General features: G+C 39.5%; 1 protein-coding gene across 8 annotated transcripts in view; it reads right to left on the reverse strand.

The window, feature by feature from the left end:
* Ktn1 (kinectin 1) overlaps nt 1-20,678 on the reverse strand; it is a 96,817-nt gene that overhangs the window by 56,445 nt on the left and 19,694 nt on the right. For all 8 annotated transcript variants that reach the window (XM_059273734.1, XM_059273732.1, XM_059273731.1 and 5 more), the window contains exons 2-8: nt 18,585-19,137; nt 14,749-14,886; nt 12,328-12,498; nt 10,031-10,161; nt 7,387-7,503; nt 5,029-5,169; nt 1,122-1,228 (exon numbers count right to left, since the gene is read on the reverse strand). In XM_059273734.1, coding sequence (XP_059129717.1) covers nt 1,122-1,228; nt 5,029-5,169; nt 7,387-7,503; nt 10,031-10,161; nt 12,328-12,498; nt 14,749-14,886; nt 18,585-19,107 — 1,328 coding nt within the window. In that variant the 5' untranslated portion in view covers nt 19,108-19,137. The remainder of the gene's footprint in view (nt 1-1,121; nt 1,229-5,028; nt 5,170-7,386; nt 7,504-10,030; nt 10,162-12,327; nt 12,499-14,748; nt 14,887-18,584; nt 19,138-20,678) is intronic.

A 20,678-nucleotide genomic window follows, 5' to 3' on the forward strand; every position in this document is an offset into this window, starting at 1 on the left:
GCAGTAATATTGTTCCCCTAAATATAATAGTGTACCCCTAAATAATTCAGATCATGATGGCAAACTCTAGAAAGCACACTATAGGGCTGAATGGAGAGCTAAGAAGGTAAAAAAGCATCCCCAGATTCCATGGTGGCAGCAGAGGACTGACTCCCCAAAGCTGTTGTGTATCCTCTAGATACAATCCATGGAACACAGGACATGAAACACACGCTGTGGCATATACTCAGTCATAATAAAATAATTTTAAATTTAAAAATCACTATAAAATATTTTTTAAAAAAAAGGATAACCAAAACCTCAGGAGCATACAAAGTTTTCATTAAACTGATCTAAAAGCCTCCTAACATGGAGGTTAGAGAAAGCCCAGTGGTCAAGAGCACTTGTTGCTTCTGAAGGCGGCCCAGGTTCACTTCCCATCACCCACATATGGCTCAGAACCATCCTTAATTCTAGTTCTAGGAATCCAACACCCTTTTCTGGCCTCCTATAGGCACCAGGCATACATATGGTGCACAGAGGCAAACACATAAACTAAATTAAAACTTTAAAAAAAACAACACCTTCCTAATACCAATATCACTGTAACAGGACGTGCCCTATTATCCAGAGGAAGAGAGCATTTTTAATTCTAATGAATAAGTTTTTACTTCAGTATTGAAAGAAAAAAATAAGCAGTTAAAATGCTTACTTTATGCAAGACTACTAGCCTCTCTAAGGTATGATTTCCCAAATGGCCCATGAACCACCTAGGCTCCACTTTGGGGCCCTTGGATCACAATCTGTATAGAGGTAGGTGGACCAAGACTATGCTTTAAATTAGCATGACAGGTGCTATTGAGAATAATGGAATATAAGAAGTGCAGGCCTAGAGACAGACAGACGGCTTCAGTACATGTGTGCTACTCCACTGGCAACAGCGCTGCCCAAGGGGCATTAGTCTGCACACTACTAGAGCTAAAAGAGCCAGAGGTCTTCACCCAAAGAAAACAAGTGTCCTGAGAACAAAATTAGAAGCAAAAGGAAGAAGCAAAAGTCTACCAAGTTACTATCAAGCACCCTTCTGATGACAGAAGAAAACAGTCTGCATTTAGTTGAGAATGAAGAATTTGGAGACATACTTGCTTTCCAGCTGGTTTGTAGTGTTGCTGACAGCATCTCTCAGTATACCATTTTCCTGCTTCAAATGAGCTATCTCTGCTTCCATTTGTTCCCGAACTTGCTGAAACTATTTTTAAAATATGTAAGATTCAGTAAACAAAGATCGGCAAATCCACTTTTAAGAGAAATTTCACTATAACACAGTGAAAAGCAAAAAGAAAATCCAAACCATACTTTTCAGTCAATATGAAGACACCTAAAGAAAGAACCGCTTAGCGATGATTGGAAAGTCACTACAAGCTGCCCAGCTCAAACCCAAACAGACTGACAGCTACTCTCACATCTCAGATAAGAAACAAGCACACATCAGGTTTCAGAACTAAGGTATGATTTGGGACTTCTCATACCCAACACAGAAGTAGTCCTGTCCTGAACCCCGAAAAGGTCAACATTACTTTAACAATATTTTTAAAGTTGTAAATTGGATGAGCTGGTACACATCTTTAATTCCAGCACATGGGGGGCAGAAACAGGTAGATTTCTGTGTTTTAAAGACGGCCTGGTCTACACAGCAAGTTCCAGACCACCCAGGACAACAAATGGAGGACCCCCCCCATCTTTAAAACAAAACAAAAAAAAGGATTTAGTCAAAGTTTAAACATAAATATGCATAAACACATTTATAAAGTTATAAATTAAGTATAACTAAGAGACATCACAAAATCTATTTGAAAAACATTTAAGACTGAGGTTTTTGGTTTTTTTTACTGTGCTAAACAACATATAGTAAATGACATAAAATGTACTATCTTAGCCATTTTCTTCTTTAATTCCACTATTTGGTGTGTGCATATGTATGCTGTGTGTGAGTGCGTATGTGTCTGTGTTCAGAGGACACATTAGGGCATTAATTCTCTCTACCACTTGAGTCCCCGGGACTGAACTTACATCATCAGGCTTAGCTGCAAGTTACCCACTGAGCCACACTGCTAGCTCCACCATTTTGATGTGTACAAAGTTCAATGATACTAAAACTACCATTCTGCTATATAACCATCATTACCATTCACACACACGACTCCTAAGTAACTCCTATTCACCCTCAACCCTACAACCACTCACTACTCTTACATTCCTTTGACCTCTAATTGTTTAATTTCAGAATTATAAAATCAGACAATAAAGAACATTGATTCTTACCGTCATATAAGAACATGTCTTCCTTCATTATATAAATTATTCCACTAAAATGAACACCTGTTGACAATTCTTACTAACAATTAAGCTAGTAAAAGTGAAAGTACTGATTTCTAGTTTTCAAAAGATTTCTGTAGCCTCCATACGTGGATTTATATAACCTGACCTCTACCAGCCATCAAGCAGAAGCAAAGTGAGGGAATTCCATTAACCTTCCACCTTCAGTAGGAGAGGCTGCTCTAACAGATGTCTGACTTTCACATAAGCTGTAAATAGTAACCAAGAAAAGATCACTGGGCTGGAGAGATGGCTCAGTGTTAGAACTTGTTGCTCTTGTAGAGGATCCAAGTTGATCCCCAGCCCACATGGCAGTTCTCAACCATCTGCAATTCCAGGGGATCTCATGCTCTCTTCTGACCTCTGAGGGCACTAGGCATGCATATGGTACAAAAACATTAAATGCAGGCAAACATTCATACACATAAAATAATAAAGTATTTTTTAATATTAAAAAAATCATTGAAAGAACTGATGAGAGAGAATGTCTCAACTGACTAAGGACTAAGAAAACAAACATTAGAAACAATGGACAGCAACAACCTAACAATGCCATTTATTGCTGTTATTGGTATTTGATATTTCTGTGGGAAACACTGAACTTGGTCAGCCGTGAAGAATAATTTTAAAACTGGAACCAATTACAGGTTAGAATACAAAGAAAAACATACTAGTAAGGGGCTATAATTGTGCACACGCACGCACGCGCGCTTCTAAGCTAAGCACTGAACGCAAGAATACTCTATTACTAGGGTTACTGTCTGAACTAGGTGTTTCCAGGTTCTTGGCATCTTATTCAAAAACCTAACAAAGTGCACACAGACTTCAAACGGGCCAGGAAACCATACGGAAGAAACACTAAATCACAGGTCAGATGTGCTGGAAGTACGCAGTGGCTTCTTCAGCTAGCGCACTCAAATATCCCTGGCTATTGTCTGGGCCACTGTTTATGGGTACCAGGAGAAGGAATTGATTGCTAAAGGCAAATATGGGCAGTTCTGTTTTGATTGACAGGCTTGGATTATGTAAACCTTTGTTCACCATACCTGTCCCTTCCTGTGACATACCTGATTTTAATATATGCACACCCAATTACACAAGGCTATAAGAAGGTAGGTTAAATAGAGAGTTTCTCCTATTTACTCTGAGGCCACAGTTTCTCTTACCACTCATGCATCCAAAACTAGGTCATCCTAGATGGAGCTACTGCTTCCTGTACCTGGATATGTCCCAAAATATGTTTACTAGAAACTAACCACAACAAGGTTGTTAGAGAAGGAGAAATCTACCCCACTGTTTGAGGTGAAGTGGGACAACCACACAATTCACCGCAGGTAGGGATTCCAAGGTTGCTAGGTGCACTCTTAGGAGAGGGATATATGGATAGCCTCAACCAAGCTCAGTCTCTTACCTTGTAAAAGCTGTTCTTACATTCACCTGCCTCAACTCTATATAAAGTATCTGTAAGATTCAGACCAATTTGTAAGCTGAGCATTAAAGACAAAAGTTAAGGGATTCACTGTAAGGAAAATGTCTTAAACTATTGGAAAATAAAAACAACTTGATCAGTAAGAATCTGACATTAGTTATGTTAAATCTCAGGCCTATACATTCTTTTAGAACTAAAGCATCAGCCAGCAAAAGAAAGGAATAATTTGGAAGAGTTCCATTACGGATAATATTAAAACCTGAACTAACAAACAAATCCAAGTCTTGTTCTGCAAGAGCTAGAAAAAAAAAGTGAAGAGGGGAGTAAGAATTCATTGATCAGACTTAACTGAAATCTTGATAATGAATGATACATGGAAAACATCCTAAGAACCAGATCTCTGGAGACTGGTGAAAAGTGTACAAACACCAGGACACAGCAGTGTCTTTCTCTAGCCCTCTGGGAATCATCACCCCCTACCATCCCTCTCCTCCACTGTAATGCCAAGGCCATCTAGCTCTCTGGATCAGTCCAACTCATCTTCTCATTACCAACCCCTGGTTTCTCTCTGGCCGCTCTGTCTTGATTCCTGCAAACTTTTCCAACTGCCCCCACTTCACTTTCCACACTACTGCCAGAGTGATCACTGAAAATAACAATGAATCACACTGCTAGCTTCCCTAAATTCATTCACTGGCTGTCCAATCTTCAGGCATAGACCTTTTAAATGGGCCCATACTTGTTTCTTTATCTTTTCTTCATTCCAACCTTGGCTCTCAACTCTTAAAACATTTATTGTATTTCTCACAAAGTTATGGATTCCCAAAATACAGCCAGTGGCCCACTATCTACAGAGATGGGAATAAAGAACTACACCAAGTAACTCTTATAGCCCCCCCCATTCCTTCAGTCTCCCTTGACAATGCTGACTCAGAAGATCCAACACAGTCTGAATACTGTGCCTAACAGCTCTTCTATCTACTACCAATACTCTTTCCCACCTTCCTAACTCTTCTATTGTAAAGCACACGATGCTTACCTCTACTGGCATGGCGCTACTTCCATATTAGCTTCCAGCCCTCCTACCTTATCCCAACACAGAACAATTACTTACTTTGGAATGAAGAGGAGTGAGTTTAACTAGCCATTATAAGTCAATGGACCAACCCATACAAGGCACTTACAAGTTTGTTAATTAAATGAATAGACATATTTCATCTTCCTTTCCAAGACTTCAAACATACCTTCATCTGCATCTGCTGCGTCTCCTGGTAGCTGACATGCATCTTGTTCTGAAACACATTATGTTCCTTCTCTAGTGTCCCAATCCGATCTTTCATCCTTGCTATAACTACACTGCTTCTTTCTTTCTCTGTCATCATTTCCTAGAAGAGTAATCAGAAAATCAATTTACGAAAAACTTGTTATGAAAAAGGTATTATAACATTATCAAAGCAAGCCAATGTTTTAACAGGAACACAATTATGAATGCTCAATCAGGGCTTGGGTACAAAGCAAAGCTAGGGATTAAAAAACAAGAAACCAAGGGTCTTCTACATCTCCCCACTCTTCACATTTCCCTTCATAGTACAAACATTCACCAGTTTGTTTCTATTTTAAATGCACTTCTTATTTAATCATCAAAGACTGTGAGCCCAAAATAAATCCTACATTCTGATGCAATTGATCGTAAGAAAAAATATTTTAAGGCAAAACAGTGATTGTTTCTTACTCTTCTTGGAGTTCAGGAAAAGACTGGGGAAGGTGCTAGAATGGGAGACAAAGGGAGGCCTCTCTTTTGATGGCATTTTTATAGCAAAAAAAGAAATCTGAAAACAGCTAAGTCAGAAAACAAAAGCAATTTTAGTTATCTGAAGGTATGAACACATTCCTGCTTTAAGAAACTGTGACAAGCGGGTGGTGGTGGCGCACACCTTTAATCCCAGCACTCGGGAGGCAGAGACAGGCGGATCTCTGTGAGTTCGAGGCCAGCCTGGGCTACCAAGTGAGTCCCAGGAAAGGCGCAAAGCTACACAGAGAAACCCTGTCTCGAAAAACCAAAAAAAATAAAAAATAAAAAAAAAATAAAGTTATTTATATACTTCTACTTCATGTTTTAGATTTAAATTTGAAAGTTGTTATATTGATATACAATACACTTCACAATTTCTTTTTAAAGAATTACACTAAGCCAGGTGGTGGCCCACGCCTTTAATCCCAGCATTCAGGAGGCAGAGGCAGGCAGATCTCTGTGAGTTCAAGGCCAGCCTGGTCTACAAATCAAGTTCCAGGACAGCCAGAGCTGTTACACAGAGAAACCCTGTCTCAAAAAAACAACAAAAAGAATGACACTAAATACATTTTACAAAATACTAAAGCACACACCTATAATTCCAGCACCTGGAGATAGAGGCAGGAGGATCAGGAGTTCAAGGTCACCCTCAGCTACACAGCCAGTTTTAGATCAGCCTGGGCTACCTAAAACTGTCCCAAAATAAAACAGAAAACAAGCACTGCACTTTAACTCCATACAAAATATGGTGTTCAAAAGTATTAATAAGTTTTATTTGAAGATAACTAAGTCAGATTGTTTTTATGCAGCCATTTAACTAAGTTACCAAGTATACACAAACCCAGTATACCGGAGGATGAGTTATTAAAACTTAGTGGGCTGGAGAAATAATTAGCCATTAAAGGCTAGGCTCATAACCAAAACATCCAAAAGTAACTATTTTTTTAAACTTCAAAAAACATATTAAACGACAGTCACATCAAGCTATATTAAAGTTAACTCTAAGGAAGCAGTTGTGGACGGATTCTGCGCTGCCACTGACTTTTCTCATCAGTCAAAAGCATACAAAGATTTACAGTGCTGTTGTGGGGTGAAGACAAGGCCCACGAGCTTGTCTATACTACTGCATCTGATGAAGGCTTCAGAAGACCACATTCCCTCCAGAGTTTCAATTCTCTTCTCTTATTCTACACAGCATTTTAAAAACGTTTGTCTGGGTTTAGATTTTACCCCTCAAACTAAAATATCTTAGGTTTTAAAGAAGTTGATTTTAAAAGTATGAATATTTATCACAAGACTTTCCATATATAAGTAATATAAAAGCTTCACACGTGGCCGGGCGGTGGTGGCGCACGCCTTTAATCCCAGCACTCGGGAGGCAGAGACAGGCGGATCTCTGTGAGTTCGAGGCCAGCCTGGGCTACCAAGTGAGTCCCAGGAAAGGCGCAAAGCTACACAGAGAAACCCTGTCTCGAAAACCCCCCCCCCCAAAAAAAAAAAAAGCTTCACACGTATCACATAATTGGATGTTATACTTCTATGAGGAACAGACTCACATCAGATCCATTTCAAACAAACTCTGATGCTCTGAGCACAGTGGCTCTGCTGTTCTGGTTAGACTGTCTAATAAATATCTTCATCTGTTACATCCTGAAAGACTGCAAGTCTTCCATTTCAAACTCCTACAAGGAGAGGACTTTTGTTGTGTGTAAGTTTTGACACACAAATTACATCAAGGAGCACGGGTGCCCCTTGAGGTCTCCCTGCTTCTGACTCAGGATGCACACCCTTAACCCAAGAATGTCTTCACCTGCGTCAACTGCTTACAGCGCTCCTTTGTGGCAGTGGCCTCCTCCTTCACAGCAGAGAGCAGCCTTTCCTTTTCCTGAAGCTGATGCAAAAGGGCACTCAATTCTCCTTTATTCGACTGTAATTGGAAGTCAATACAGAAGGAGCAAGTTAACACGATCCACTGAAAACTGTGAGAGTCAACTAACTATCTACCATCAACAGCCCTTGGGTCAATGGGGAGCACAACATCTAAAACAAAACAACTGCTAAATATTAGTCAGTCAAATAAAACCAGGTAAGTCACTCCAACAGTGCGTATCCTAAAATTAGTGGAGTAGAAACATATTTTAACAAAGAAGTATAGAACACGTATAAGCCCAGAAGTCAAAAACAGTATTTATTTTTCCAGAAGATTAAGAGACTATGAAATCAAATGTGACCTCTCACCAATATGCAATCATGTGTAATCCCAAAGCACAATACAGGAAAGACAAGACAGAACAGTAAAGATCAAACACAGTGCTCAACAACTCTGTCACAACATGCCCAGATGCCACCACTGCCCAATTCTCTGATGTCAACGGGCATCATTCCCAAATAAAAAAATGTCCAAAACAACACCACGAAGTCCCACTTGACATGAGGAACAAATGCAAAGTTTCAGGCAGGAACTTTCTTGGAAGACAGTTGTAAAGGATATATGAAGGTTAGAGAAAACAATAAAGAAATGGTACTTTTCTAAGTAACCAACTTTACTAAGAGCACAGCAAGCAGGCATTTGGGGGTCTCTACGCGAAGACCCAACAGAAGGGCTCACTGCCTACACAGCCCCAAGGAGGACAAATGCACCGTTATCCACTCCCAACATAAAGACTGGTCAAGAAAGGGGCCCTCTTAGAAGAGGGCCACTCCACACTGGATACATCGGAATGATGAACTTCCCTTCTTTTCTCTTCCTCTCCCGACCTCTGTCAATGACAGCATTTCTATTTGCCACGTGTACCTTAGAATTCCCACCTGCCTCATGCTTTTAGTCTTGGCTCTGTGGTTTGAAGGTGGTTCCAGGCCTTGGCTGTCCCACCATACTTCTTCAAACTTCTCAGCTACAGCTGTGTTTCTATGAGTCTCCAAGATGGTTTTGTGGAAACTTTACTGCCAAGATTTTGTCACATTTTCTGCTTTGGGGCGCTGGAGAGATGGCTCAATGGTTAAAAGCACTGACTGCTCTTTCAGAAACCTTGGTTCAATTCCCAGCACCCACATAGCAGCTCACAACTGTCTGTAACTTCAGTTGAAGGGGACCTAAAACCCATGGCAAAACACTAATGCACATAAAATAAAATTTAAAAAATTAAAAAGATTCTGCTTTGTTGATTTTGGACTTGAATAATAGGTTAGTAAGAGTAAACATTACTTGCCCTGAGTTTCACTCTCTTTCCTTGAATTTAATTACTTGTCATTGTTTTCCACGTGAACAGATCTGGGGGTGGCCAGCCTGAATTTCACATGCTTGCCAGAGTTCCATCAAATTGCACTCTCACAACAGAAGCATTCTTTAAATAACAAGCTGTGTTTATCTAGTGGTTCACCTGTTCCCTGCACTGGTAGCCATTAGGGGGCTTGGTTAGTGGGAAGTTCAGCAGTAGTTCTATTATAATGTGGTGCTGTGGAATAATCCTTCTGTATACCATGTGAATATGTCGTTATGATTGGTTTATAAACAAGCTGACTGGCCAATAGCTGAACAGGATAAAGCTAGGTGGGAAAGCCAAACTGAGAAAGATGGGATGAAGAAGGGAAGAATCTGGAGATGCCAGCCAGCTGCTGAGGAAGCAGAATGTGTAGAAAATGAGGTAATAAGCTATGAGCCACATGGCAAAGCCTCGATAAGAAATACGGATTAATCTGAATGTAAGCTAGTTAGTAATAAGCCTGAGCTATTGGCCGAGCATTAAAATTAATCTAAGTCTCTGTGTGGTAATTTGGAAGTGACTCCCAAAACATGAAAACTCCGACTACAATGTGAAAACACCACACCTTTCAACCATTATTTTCAAGTTATATCCTAGAAAATTACTAATTTTCCATAATGTCCTTGAAAGCATCAAAATCATTTGTGTCAGGCAATGTTAACTCTCCGATGCCTGTCTTCCTATTACATCTTAGTCCTTTAAAAAAAAAAAATGTGTAAATAATAAAAAAAAAAAAAACATTACTAACACTGAACAAAAGGTCCTAGAGTCTTTCTAATGTGAAATCTTGGATCACAAAAGTATTATCTGTGTTTTCTATCTAGAAATCACCTGACATTGACTTCATCTGGACTTCTAGTAAAAGCAAAGCAGGATCCAACTTAGTTAAGAGCCACTAGTTAAAGCAAAGCAAGAATCAACTTAGTTAAGAGCCAAATGACTTCAAAGCCATAAAAACCTTGCCTATTTTAAACAATTGGCTTTTGTCAAAGCAGCAGATGACTCAAAGGATGTTTGACTAAACAAGTACATAAATTAGCATAGATATATGAAATGATTTCTAAAGTATTCCTGACTATAATGGCATTAAAATATCAAATTTGAATAATTTAATATTTGGACAAGCACCTCTCATTTGAAAAACTCTTAATAACTGTTCACAACTGTTGCATAATCAAAAACTATGCTTACCTTCTTTAAAGCATCTTTTATCACACCAGACTTCTCCTTCAGCAGGTCTACAACACAAAGAGCCTCATCTTCAGAAAACACCATAGTCTTCAAGGACATAAGGAAATCTTTAAACTTCACTTCAGCATTTTCTTAATTAAAAAACAAAAGGAGGAGAAAGTTAGCAGTAGAGACCCAAGCAATAATTTGAGCAAAAGTAAACATAAAAAATCCTGACCGAGAATGTCAATAATCACAAGAAAATGGACTTTTCAAGTCAACAATAGATAACTTGAATCAAAAGGGAAAGCACATGGCTATCATCTGTACTGCAGAAAAGTTACGTTAGCTGAAAGTTTTCCCAGGCTGCAGGATACTAAAGTCCCAGTATGCTCTCACTTTTGATTTCATCTATATATTTGTTTGTTTATTTAGGAGGAGAGCATACATGTGCAATTCAGGGGATAACCTGCCTCAGAGTCTATCCTTCTGCCATGTTTGAGTCCCAAGGCTTGAATTCTGGGCACCAGGCTTGGCAGCAAATGCCTTTATCTACTAAGGCATTCCACTAGGCCTGCCTCACTTTTAAAACCACTTCAACATTTAGTATGTGTTAGCATCTGCACCAGGTATATCCACAGTATCCTCATTTAACTTTAATAATCCTGACTTTGTAAACCAGACTCCACTGATGAAATTTAAGTCTAGGATAAATATAACAATGCAATCTGCTTCTAAAAAGAGCAAATATATACAAATATATATTAAAACACTGTATGCAGAAACGCCTCCTAGATTCACCTATTCTAATTCCCCTAGGACTCCCTGTTAAGCAACAAATTCCCTTTCTTCAAGAAACTACTACCCCCAAGGCCCGAAGCAAGCAGCCTAAGCATTTTACATGTCAGCTGCACTACTTGTTTAAAAACACATGTGTGCATGTGTGGAATGAAGGGGTAAATGGAAACTCTGAGTTTCCTTCTCTATTTTGACATGAAGTTAAAGCTGCTCCTAAATATACATGGAGACTGTATCACTTCATGTAGTCCCAGTTGGTCTTAAACTTAGAATCCTCATTCTCACTCTCCACAGCATTGGAAGTACAGGAATGTGCCCAGCTAAAACAATCTATTTAGGGGCTGGAGAGATGGCTCAGTAGTTAAGAGCAATGGCTACTCTTCCGGAGGACCCAGGGTCAATACCCAGTACCTACATGTAGGCTCACAGCCATCTCTAACTCCAGTCCCAGATCACATACCCTCTTCTGACTTCTACCTTCCATATCACAGTCTATCACTGAAGGAAGTCAGGACAGGAGGTCAGCACAAATGTTGCTTACTGTCTTGTTCCCTATGGCTTGCTCAGCCTGCTTTCTTAAACAACCTAGGACCAACGGCCTGGGGTGTCACTGCCCACAGAAAGCTAGGCCTGCCAACATCCATCAAGAAAATGCCCTACAGCCTGCAGGCCAATCCGATGGAGGAGGTATCGTCTCAACTGAGGATCTCTCTTCCTAAATGGCCCTGATTTGTACCCAATTGCCAAATAGACAGACAGAGCATAGCAGAGTGCCTGAAATAAACTGCGATGTCTTTACAGCACACACCAATTCCTCTGCTCTTTAGAAACAATGGTTCAATGATAGAAATGATGAACTAGCATTTTCTACTGTCATTTCTCAGTGTGTTCTCTAGATTGTGTTGTCAGAATATTTGACTTTTTAAATGCTCTTTCAGTTACTGAGGTTTTTGTTTTTGTTTTCTAATGCTAAATGAACTTTGGCTTAGAATTCAGACAGAATTTCCAACAATTTCTGAAATGGACCTAAACATACTTGTCATTTTGTACTGCATATTTATATAAGGCAACATTCTCAGCATAGAGGATTTTAAAATCAAAATATTCAACCAATTCAGAAAGATACAGATGTCCTGCAATACCAAACACTTAATCAACATGTGATTCTTTATGTAAAAATAAATAAGCATATCCATCTCCTTAGAGTGCAAATTTGCTTTCAACTTTAACAAATGGTAAAATTATATGTATACCAAAGAATTGTTTTGAAACAAATTCCTTTGACTTATTAACAGTAAATGTTTTGCTGGCATACCATTTTATACACCTAGGATTTCATAAAAATTTCTCAAGCAAAAAATGGTCAAGTGTTGAAAAGTTAAGAAGGTCTGAACTAGACAGAAGTCTTTTACTTCAAGGGTGTTAGTCTTTTCCAATTCATTGATCCTGTAAGAAAATGTGCACCAGTCCAAGACTCAAAATCATAATTTTATAAGAGATCACAACATTTTACATACTACCTTTGTCAGTTTCAATCTTCAGCTTTTTAGCTCCAGATTTATGGATCCCTTCTACATGGTCAGGTTTAATCATATCAATAATTTCTCTCTTATCCATCACAAGATTTGAGTTAGCATTATCCATCAAAGGAATGTAAGTAGTTGCATGAATAAGGGGCTCATCTACCAAGACTGCAATTTAAGTAACAAGATCATAATTACTAAGTTGTTACAACAGAGCAATTAAACAATATACAGGCACACTTAATTACCAATGCAGTGATTCTAAAATCTCTATTAGCTCAATTTAGTTTCAAATTTCTGCTTCATCATTTAACATGATTTCTAGAATATCAGTTTAATATTCTTAAGTCACTCAAGTCATCTTAAAATGGGTATATCTTCTTTAATAGTGTTGAAAACATCTTACATCTACCCTTTAGCTAACTCTTATTTAATCTTTGCAAGGTTGTCTTCTGTTTCTGAGATGAGATTTCACTGTGTAGCCCAGGACAACCCTGAATGCAGGATCCTCCATGCCTCAACCTTCTAAGAGATGAAATTATAGGTGTGATACAACACCAAGCTACTTCTCTATCTGAGCAGAAGATAACCTTTTCATCTCATTAGTACTCCTAAGAAGCTGATTTCTATTTATGGTGATGAATTACTCTTATGTGGCACTGAACTCACTATACAGCCCAAGATGACTCTAATGATTCCCTAGGTGGTATGCACCTCCATGCCTGGTTTTAGTAGTGCTGGGGATTAAACCCATAGCTCTCTGCATGCTTGCCAACCCATAAGTGATCATTTGAAATTAAGTCTCTTTTCTATGCTTGGTACAAAATCAGTCATTTTTGCTTGCAGATAGCTTCTCATTTTAATAGTCATGCCTTTAATTTCTATGGCATACCCTACTATACACATCAAGAATGGAGGAAGGGCCAGATGTGGTGTGCACGCCTTTAATCCCAGCACTCAGGAGGCAGAGACAGGTGATCTCTATGAGTTTGAGGCCAGCCTGGTCTACATAATGAGTTCCAGGAAAGACAAGTTTATATATATAGAGAGAGAGGCCCTGTCTTGGGGAGGCAAAAAATGGAATGGAGTGTAGCCTGCAGATTTTGCTTCCAATTTTAATGTGAGAAACTCTACAAAGAATTTGAATAACAGTATCTTGTTTAAAGAAAACAAATAGCTATACCCAGATGAAAATCTCACTACATTCCTTTACAATCAAACTGTCAGGGCATGGGGATACAGCTCAGTGGCAATGCACTTCCCTAGCATACGTAAGCCCTGGATTGGATCTTGTACTGCTTCCCCATAAGCACTTTTGTGTTAATAATTCCTATCTCCTACTTAAAGTTGGTGAAGTTTAACTGTTATCAAATATGTCCAGGTAATACTGTCTGATAACTTATGTCTGACACACTATAATTTTAACATAAATAAAATTTTACCATTTCTTTCCAAACAATGTTTTCTAGCACTAAGTAATATAACAGCCCAACACCATTTGTAAACATTGCTGTTTAATCTCCAAAAACCTTACAGTCAAGCTTTCTCTGGAAAATTCTGAAATATAGGATTGTTTTGTCACTTCTAACTGGATGTCTACCATAAACACATGCAAATTTGTAGGACATAATAAAAAATGCAGGGTATTGCTAAGTCTAACAAATGTGAACTATAATTTTCAAATGGTATTAAAAAGCATGAATATTGCGTGTATTCTCTCATTTTTGAAAACAGAAGCATGACTATGAAGGAAGAGGAGAGAGCGGAGGACGGAGGAGGGGCATTAAGGAAGGAAGAATGATAAGATCAAAAGGACACATATATATATATATATATGTATGTATATATGTATATATGTATATATATATATATATGAACATCTCACAGAGAACATGTCACATTAAAGCCCATTACTGGAGGTGGGGATGCAGCTCAGTTAGCAGAGTGCTCATCTAGCATGCAATAGCCCTGGGTTCAATCCTCAGCATCACACACAATCTGGACCAACCAGGTGAACCTAGCACTGGGGAGCTGTAGGCAGGAAAATCAGAAGTTCAAAGTCATCCTCAACTACATGGTGAGTTAGAAGACAGCCTGGGCATGAGACAATCTCAAAACATCTAAGTAAATAACTTCTTAAAAATTATTAGTGTGTCCAATTAACAGGTTAATAATTGTAATAAAAATAAAATATTTGGAAAAATTTTAAGTATTAACATTTTGGGAATATTTTTACTCTACATAGCTTGTACATACTGTTAATTATTTTTCAAAATCAAGAATGACTATTTAAACACAGCATTCTTAGAATTTTAGACTTGCACTAGACTTCCAGTGGTTATGGGACCCACGGTCTCCGGAGCTTCTGCCCAAATCCTTCTACAATCAGCATTCAGAAAGCGTGCATCCCCATCTCACCATTTTCTGTCTTCTGCTTCTTTGACAGACCTTTCTTCTTTCCCAAGCCACCTTCCTGTTTAGTCTCTTGATGGAGGAGTGGCATGTCTTGCTTTCTTAAAGGTGCCATCAGCATTTCCACCTTTTTATCTTGGTCATCTTTATTAAATATAAGTGGGAGAAAAATCATCATAGCAAACAATGAACACACCAGAAAACAAGAAATTATTAAGAAATAACTCCCAGCATGCTTTACCACAACAAAGCTTAGTCTCATATTCAATCTCTTACCAGAAACTTTTCCTCTGGCTTTCTTACACTACAACATCAAACCTTTGATGTACTTGGCCCTTTTCCCCTCCTTTCAGAGCCATTCCCAGCCCCATTCAGCCCACAGTATGGTCAACTATCATTTTAAAGATAAAAACCTTCCCTACCGCCGGGCGGTGGTGGCGCACGCCTTTAATCCCAGCACTCGGGAGGCAGAGCCAGGTGGATCTCTGTAAGTTCGAGGCCAGCCTGGGCTACCAAGTGAGTTTCAGGAAAGGCGCAAAGCTACACAGAGAAACCCTGTCTCGAAAAAAAAAAAAAAAAAAAAAAACCTTCCCTACTGCTGCCAAGTCCCACCTTCCACATCCATTCCCATGGATAAAACAATAGCCTGTGCTTTCTTTTCTACAGACCACTAACTACAGCCTAATTTTTATCTCTCCCACTCCAATTAAGGATTAACTCAGCCAGGCAGTGGTGGCGCACACCTTTAATCCCAGCAGAGCCAGGTGGATCTCTGTGGGCTCCAGGCCAGCCTGGGCTACAGAGTGAGTTCCAGGAAAGGCGCAAAGCTACACAGAGAAACCCTGTCTAAAAAAAAAAAAAAAAAAAAAAAAAAAGATTAACTCAAATCTGAGTCCCAAATTAAGCTCCCCAATTCTCTTCTCACATCCTAAGGAAAACCTCACATGTTGGCATTCACCACAATGAATGACAACACCCACGACTTCAACTACTGCCTTCACACTTCCGGCTTCTAAGCCTACACTGTATCCTGGCCCTCACACGAATGTACTCGGCTGCACCCTCAGTTGCTATCTATGTGAATGACACCCACAGGCACCTGAGACACAAACTGGAAGTATTCTCTTCTCTTCTCGCATTCAGTCTCTCCAACATTCCTGACCTTTAGTGCTAACCAACATGCACCAATCACTGACTGGAAAACGTGTCTTTACTCTGAAGGCCAGGGAATAAATGCTTCAGCCTTTGCAGGCACCACATGCTCCGCCACAGCCATCCAAGTCCACTACCAACCACTGTGAAGACTGGTCACAAATGTACACAAGTGACTCTGCTCAAAAATAACTTGATGGACACAGAAGCCTAACTGATAATTTCTACATTTCTCCAAGTATTATTCTTCTTCGACTCTTTTCCACAATCATTTAAAACGTAAAATCTATTCTTGGCAATGAAAGTCAAGATGACTTAGCTCACAGACTGAAGTCTCCAAACCCATCCTAACTTAGAATCTCCATCAGCTTTGACCCTCACTTCTTTACCACCCCACTCCAGTCTGAGGTTGGTGGTTCCTAACGTGTGCATTCCTCTACTTCCCTCCTTTGGCACTACCACAGCCTGACCCCCATGACCTAACTCTGCACTACTGATGAACCATCTTTATGCCTATGTGAAAATGTCATGGAATCTGTTCTCATAAATTCTGTCCAAGAACTCTCTAAAATACAGATCTAATCAGGGACTGGAGAGATGGTTCAGCAGTTATGAGTACTTTCTACTCTTGCAGAGGACCTGGGTTCAGTACCCAGGACCTACATGGTAGCTCACAATCACCTGTAAAACTCTAGTTCCAGAAAATATGACACACTTCAGGCACCAGAAATGTAAGTGGTACACAATTATACTTGTAGGCAAATACTCATATACATATACACATAAAATAAAGATAAATCTTAAAATATATATTTCTTAAAATATATATTTACATATATGTAAATCAAATGCAATCCAACATTGCTCAATTCACTGTTCCCCTACAATGTACTCAATAAATTGATTAGATAGACAGACAGACAGACAGACAGACAGCAAAAGAAAGAAAGAGAGAGAGAGAGAGAGAGAGAGGGAGGGAGGGAGGGAGGGAGGGAGGGAGGGAGGGAGGGAGAAAGGAAGGAAGGAAGGAAGGAAGGAAGGAAGGAAGGAAGGAAGGAAGGAAGGAAGGAAGGAAGGAAGGACAAACTATATTAACCTGACTGAAAGCTCTAACAGTAACTAATATAAGCCCTACTTCCTGGGGTGTTTACAAAAACCATCATGACCTAGGTACTATGACCTTTTCAGGTTTGTTCACTGTATTTCTCCCCCCCTCCCCCCACCAGACAGGGTTTCTGTGTAGCCCTGGCTGTCCTGGAATTTGCTCTGAGGACCAGGCTGGCCTCGAACTCAGAGATCCACCTGCCTCTGCCTCATGAGTGCTGGGATTAAACTGTTCACTGCACTCTTAACAATACTCTATACTCATGTATCTCTCCTGTGCCCTAACAAGTAGCTTTCTGTCAGTGTAGGGTGAGACCCACTAGTGACTTGGTAAAGTGACTTAGCCCTAAAGACAGCTTAGGCAATGCCTCCTCTGGAAACTCTTAAATTAAATACCATTAATTATTGTTGCTTTCGTTTCTGTATTTCTTCTCTATTATCTCTCCATATTTTTACATAAATCACCTTTTGTCACTGGCTTACACATTCTCCTTCCTAAGGTATGCAGTGCTTACTATTATTTCTCCAGTACCATATGTGGTCATAGCTGCAAGAAAGCCCTTTAAGTTCAACATAACCGCTAATAATATAAATAAGGATACACAAAAGAATTTCAGTCTCTTCATATACTGCCAATACTCTGCAGCTGTACACATCAGTTGCCATTTCTCAGGAACTTTCCACTGTACACTCCTTCTCTGACACCCATGGGGGAAACAGATTCTAGAAAGCACCACCAATATCAAAGCCTGAGAACGCTCAACTCCCTTACAGAAAATGACACTGTATTTCAATACAACCCATGTACTTCTCCTGTATACTTTAAACATCTCTAGATTATTTATAATACATTGTAAAAAGTGAATGTTATGTAAATAGTTGTTGTACCATACTGTCTAGGAAATAATGACAACTTTAAATGACAGCTCATATTGAAAACGTACTCTCTTTCATAATTCAGTATTTTCACAATCCTTTTTCAAGTATTTTCAACCCAATGTTTATTAATTATATATACATATGTGCATACACATGTGTGTGTATATATGTGAGTGTGTGTGTATACATGAGATATACACACACATATATATTTACATACTCAATCACAACTAGCCAGGACTTTCTCAAGCTTTAAAATTAATGCCTGGCACTGCATGTTCCAAGGAGCCCACCTTGGAAGCCCGGAGACCTGGGTCATCTGATCTTTTTCTACCATCATGACCTGTTATTCCAGTGTCTACAGTTGGCAAATGACTCATCTCCCGAGGCCCAGTGCCTCCAGATATGTGACTGTTGGAAAACTGAATCAAAAGGGAGAAACATTTCCCCTTTTCAACTCCTCTCACACTGATTACAATGTGTTCACTGAAATGTCACTGGCAATAACTACAAGCCCTTAAGCCACCAAAATCAGGTGTATAAATTTCCAATGAGTCTTTTATATAGTTATGGATGAAGTTTAAAGTGTTTCTTTCATCACTGCTAATTTCTATCGGCAATTCCTGTTAACCAGAGCGAACAGTGAGGTGAACAATCTGTTTCAGATTACTACATACAATCCTGCAATGAGTTAAAAGATTATGTACCGCTGCCATTTTTAGACTTCTTCTGCCCTGCTTTCTTCTTCAAGGCAGCTGCTTCAGGAGGTGGGGCCGGCTGCTTTGTAACTAGGACGGGCTCCACTTTTTTGCCTGGAATCTTTGATGTATCACTTTCTTTGATGGTCTGCTCTTCAGGTGAAGGCTTTTGTTTCTTTTCCTTCTTCTTTCTTTCCTTAACACTGCTGGAAGTTTCAAACACATTCAATGGAGCAGGTACAAACTGCTCCTCCTCCATGGCTGAAGCATCAGATAATTTAAAGTCCCGAGGTAGATTCTCAGAATCAGATTCATGAATGGCCCCATTCTGGACTTCTTTCTTTTTGTTCTTTTTCTTTTCTGCCTTCTTTTTATCTGTTTTTGTAGAAATCAGCTTTTGTTCTCTTTTTTGCTTTGCAAGAACTTCATCATATAATGTTTCTTTCATGAAAAGCCAGAAGAAAAGGAAAATGACAGTAATCACTACTGAAGGGATAAGGACAACAAAATACGTTGACTCATAAAACTCCATGGTGCTTTTCTTAACGTGAGCCTATGAAATCTAAATGGAGGAGGCAAAAAAGACAAAGAAAAACCCCAGTTAGTTATAAAAAACCACTTATAACACCCTGCCCTTTCAATTATCATTTCAAATCTAATCCAATCTACAAGCATAGCCCAAAACAAGCTAGCTGTTTAAAACATGGGTTCTACAACTGAACTATGCTATGAAAGGGAAATGGCTGGTAACTAAGGAGTGTGGCATATCCTTCCTTCTCAAACCACATGAAAAGACCCTAAAAGGGGTAGGTGGGGGAGGGTAGTTCTTCTCCACTGCCCTTCCTTTTTTGAAAGGTAGAAGGTGAAAGAAATAATACTGCTAGGAATTAAACTCAGAACATCCCAAACATACAATACACTGCTGTGGAATAATCCTGTTGTACACTGTGAGGATGTGCTGCTCCACTGGTTTAAAATAGAGCTAAGTGGCCGAAAGCTAGGCAGGAAGAGGCTAAACGGGAGAGCCAGACTGAGAGAACGCTGTTCCAGAAGAAGGGCGGAGTCACCAGCCAGGCGCAGAGGAAGCAGGACGTCTATTAAGATGAAGTAGCCGGGCGGTGGTGGCGCACGCCTTTAATCCCAGCACTCGGGAGGCAGAGCCAGGTGGATCTCTGTGAGTTCGAGGCCAGCCTGGACTACCAAGTGAGTTTCAGGAAAGGTGCAAAGCTACACAGAGAAACCCTGTCTCAAAAAACCGAGAAAAAAAAAAAAAAAAAAAAAAAAAGATGAAGTAGCAAGCCATGAGCCACATGGCAGCATGTAAATTAATGTGTTAATTTAAGTTGTAAGAACTTGTTAGTAACAAGCATAAGCTATTGGCCAAGCATTTGTAATTAATAAGTCTCTGTGTGGCATTTGGGAGCTAACAGGCGGGACAGAATATTCCACCTACAATAAATACACCATTCCTCCAGCCTCATTTCTGGTACTTCCTTTAGTTTCCTCCATTTTAGTATATAACATATACTACTTACTACATGTGAAAATAGAGACATATTAGCAATTACCAACATACTAACGTCATTAAAGTACCAAACTTTAGAGTCTGGCCATGGTAGCACACACCTTTAATCCCAGCATTCTGGAGGCAGAGGCAGATGGATCTTGAGGCCAGCCTGGTCTACAGAGTGAGTTCCAAGACAGCCAGAGCTACACAGAGAAACCCTGTCTCAAAGAAATTAAAAAAAAATGTAAAAGGAAAAAATAGGGATGGTTAAGACAATTGCTAGCAAATTTCATTCCTCTAACAATCAGCCTCATGATGTAATGGGATACAGCAAGAATAAGGAAACAGAAGTAAAAAAATCACAATGATTTGATATGGCATTTGACATTACAAGCACAAAGTAGATGCTTTTCTTAAATCCTCTGATCTTACTTCGTGTATATAACAATTTACTGTGCACTGCCATCACTGTCTTCTCCAAGGCTCTACCGCAGCAGCAGCACCCAATATCCACTATCTGATGACTCAATGCTGCCTGGAGGTGTAATCTCATTATCTGGTCACATCTGCCTGTCTGAACACAGACACCATATGCC

This window comes from Peromyscus eremicus, chromosome 9 (genome assembly GCF_949786415.1).
Source record: "Peromyscus eremicus chromosome 9, PerEre_H2_v1, whole genome shotgun sequence".
Lineage (NCBI taxonomy): Eukaryota > Metazoa > Chordata > Mammalia > Rodentia > Cricetidae > Peromyscus > Peromyscus eremicus.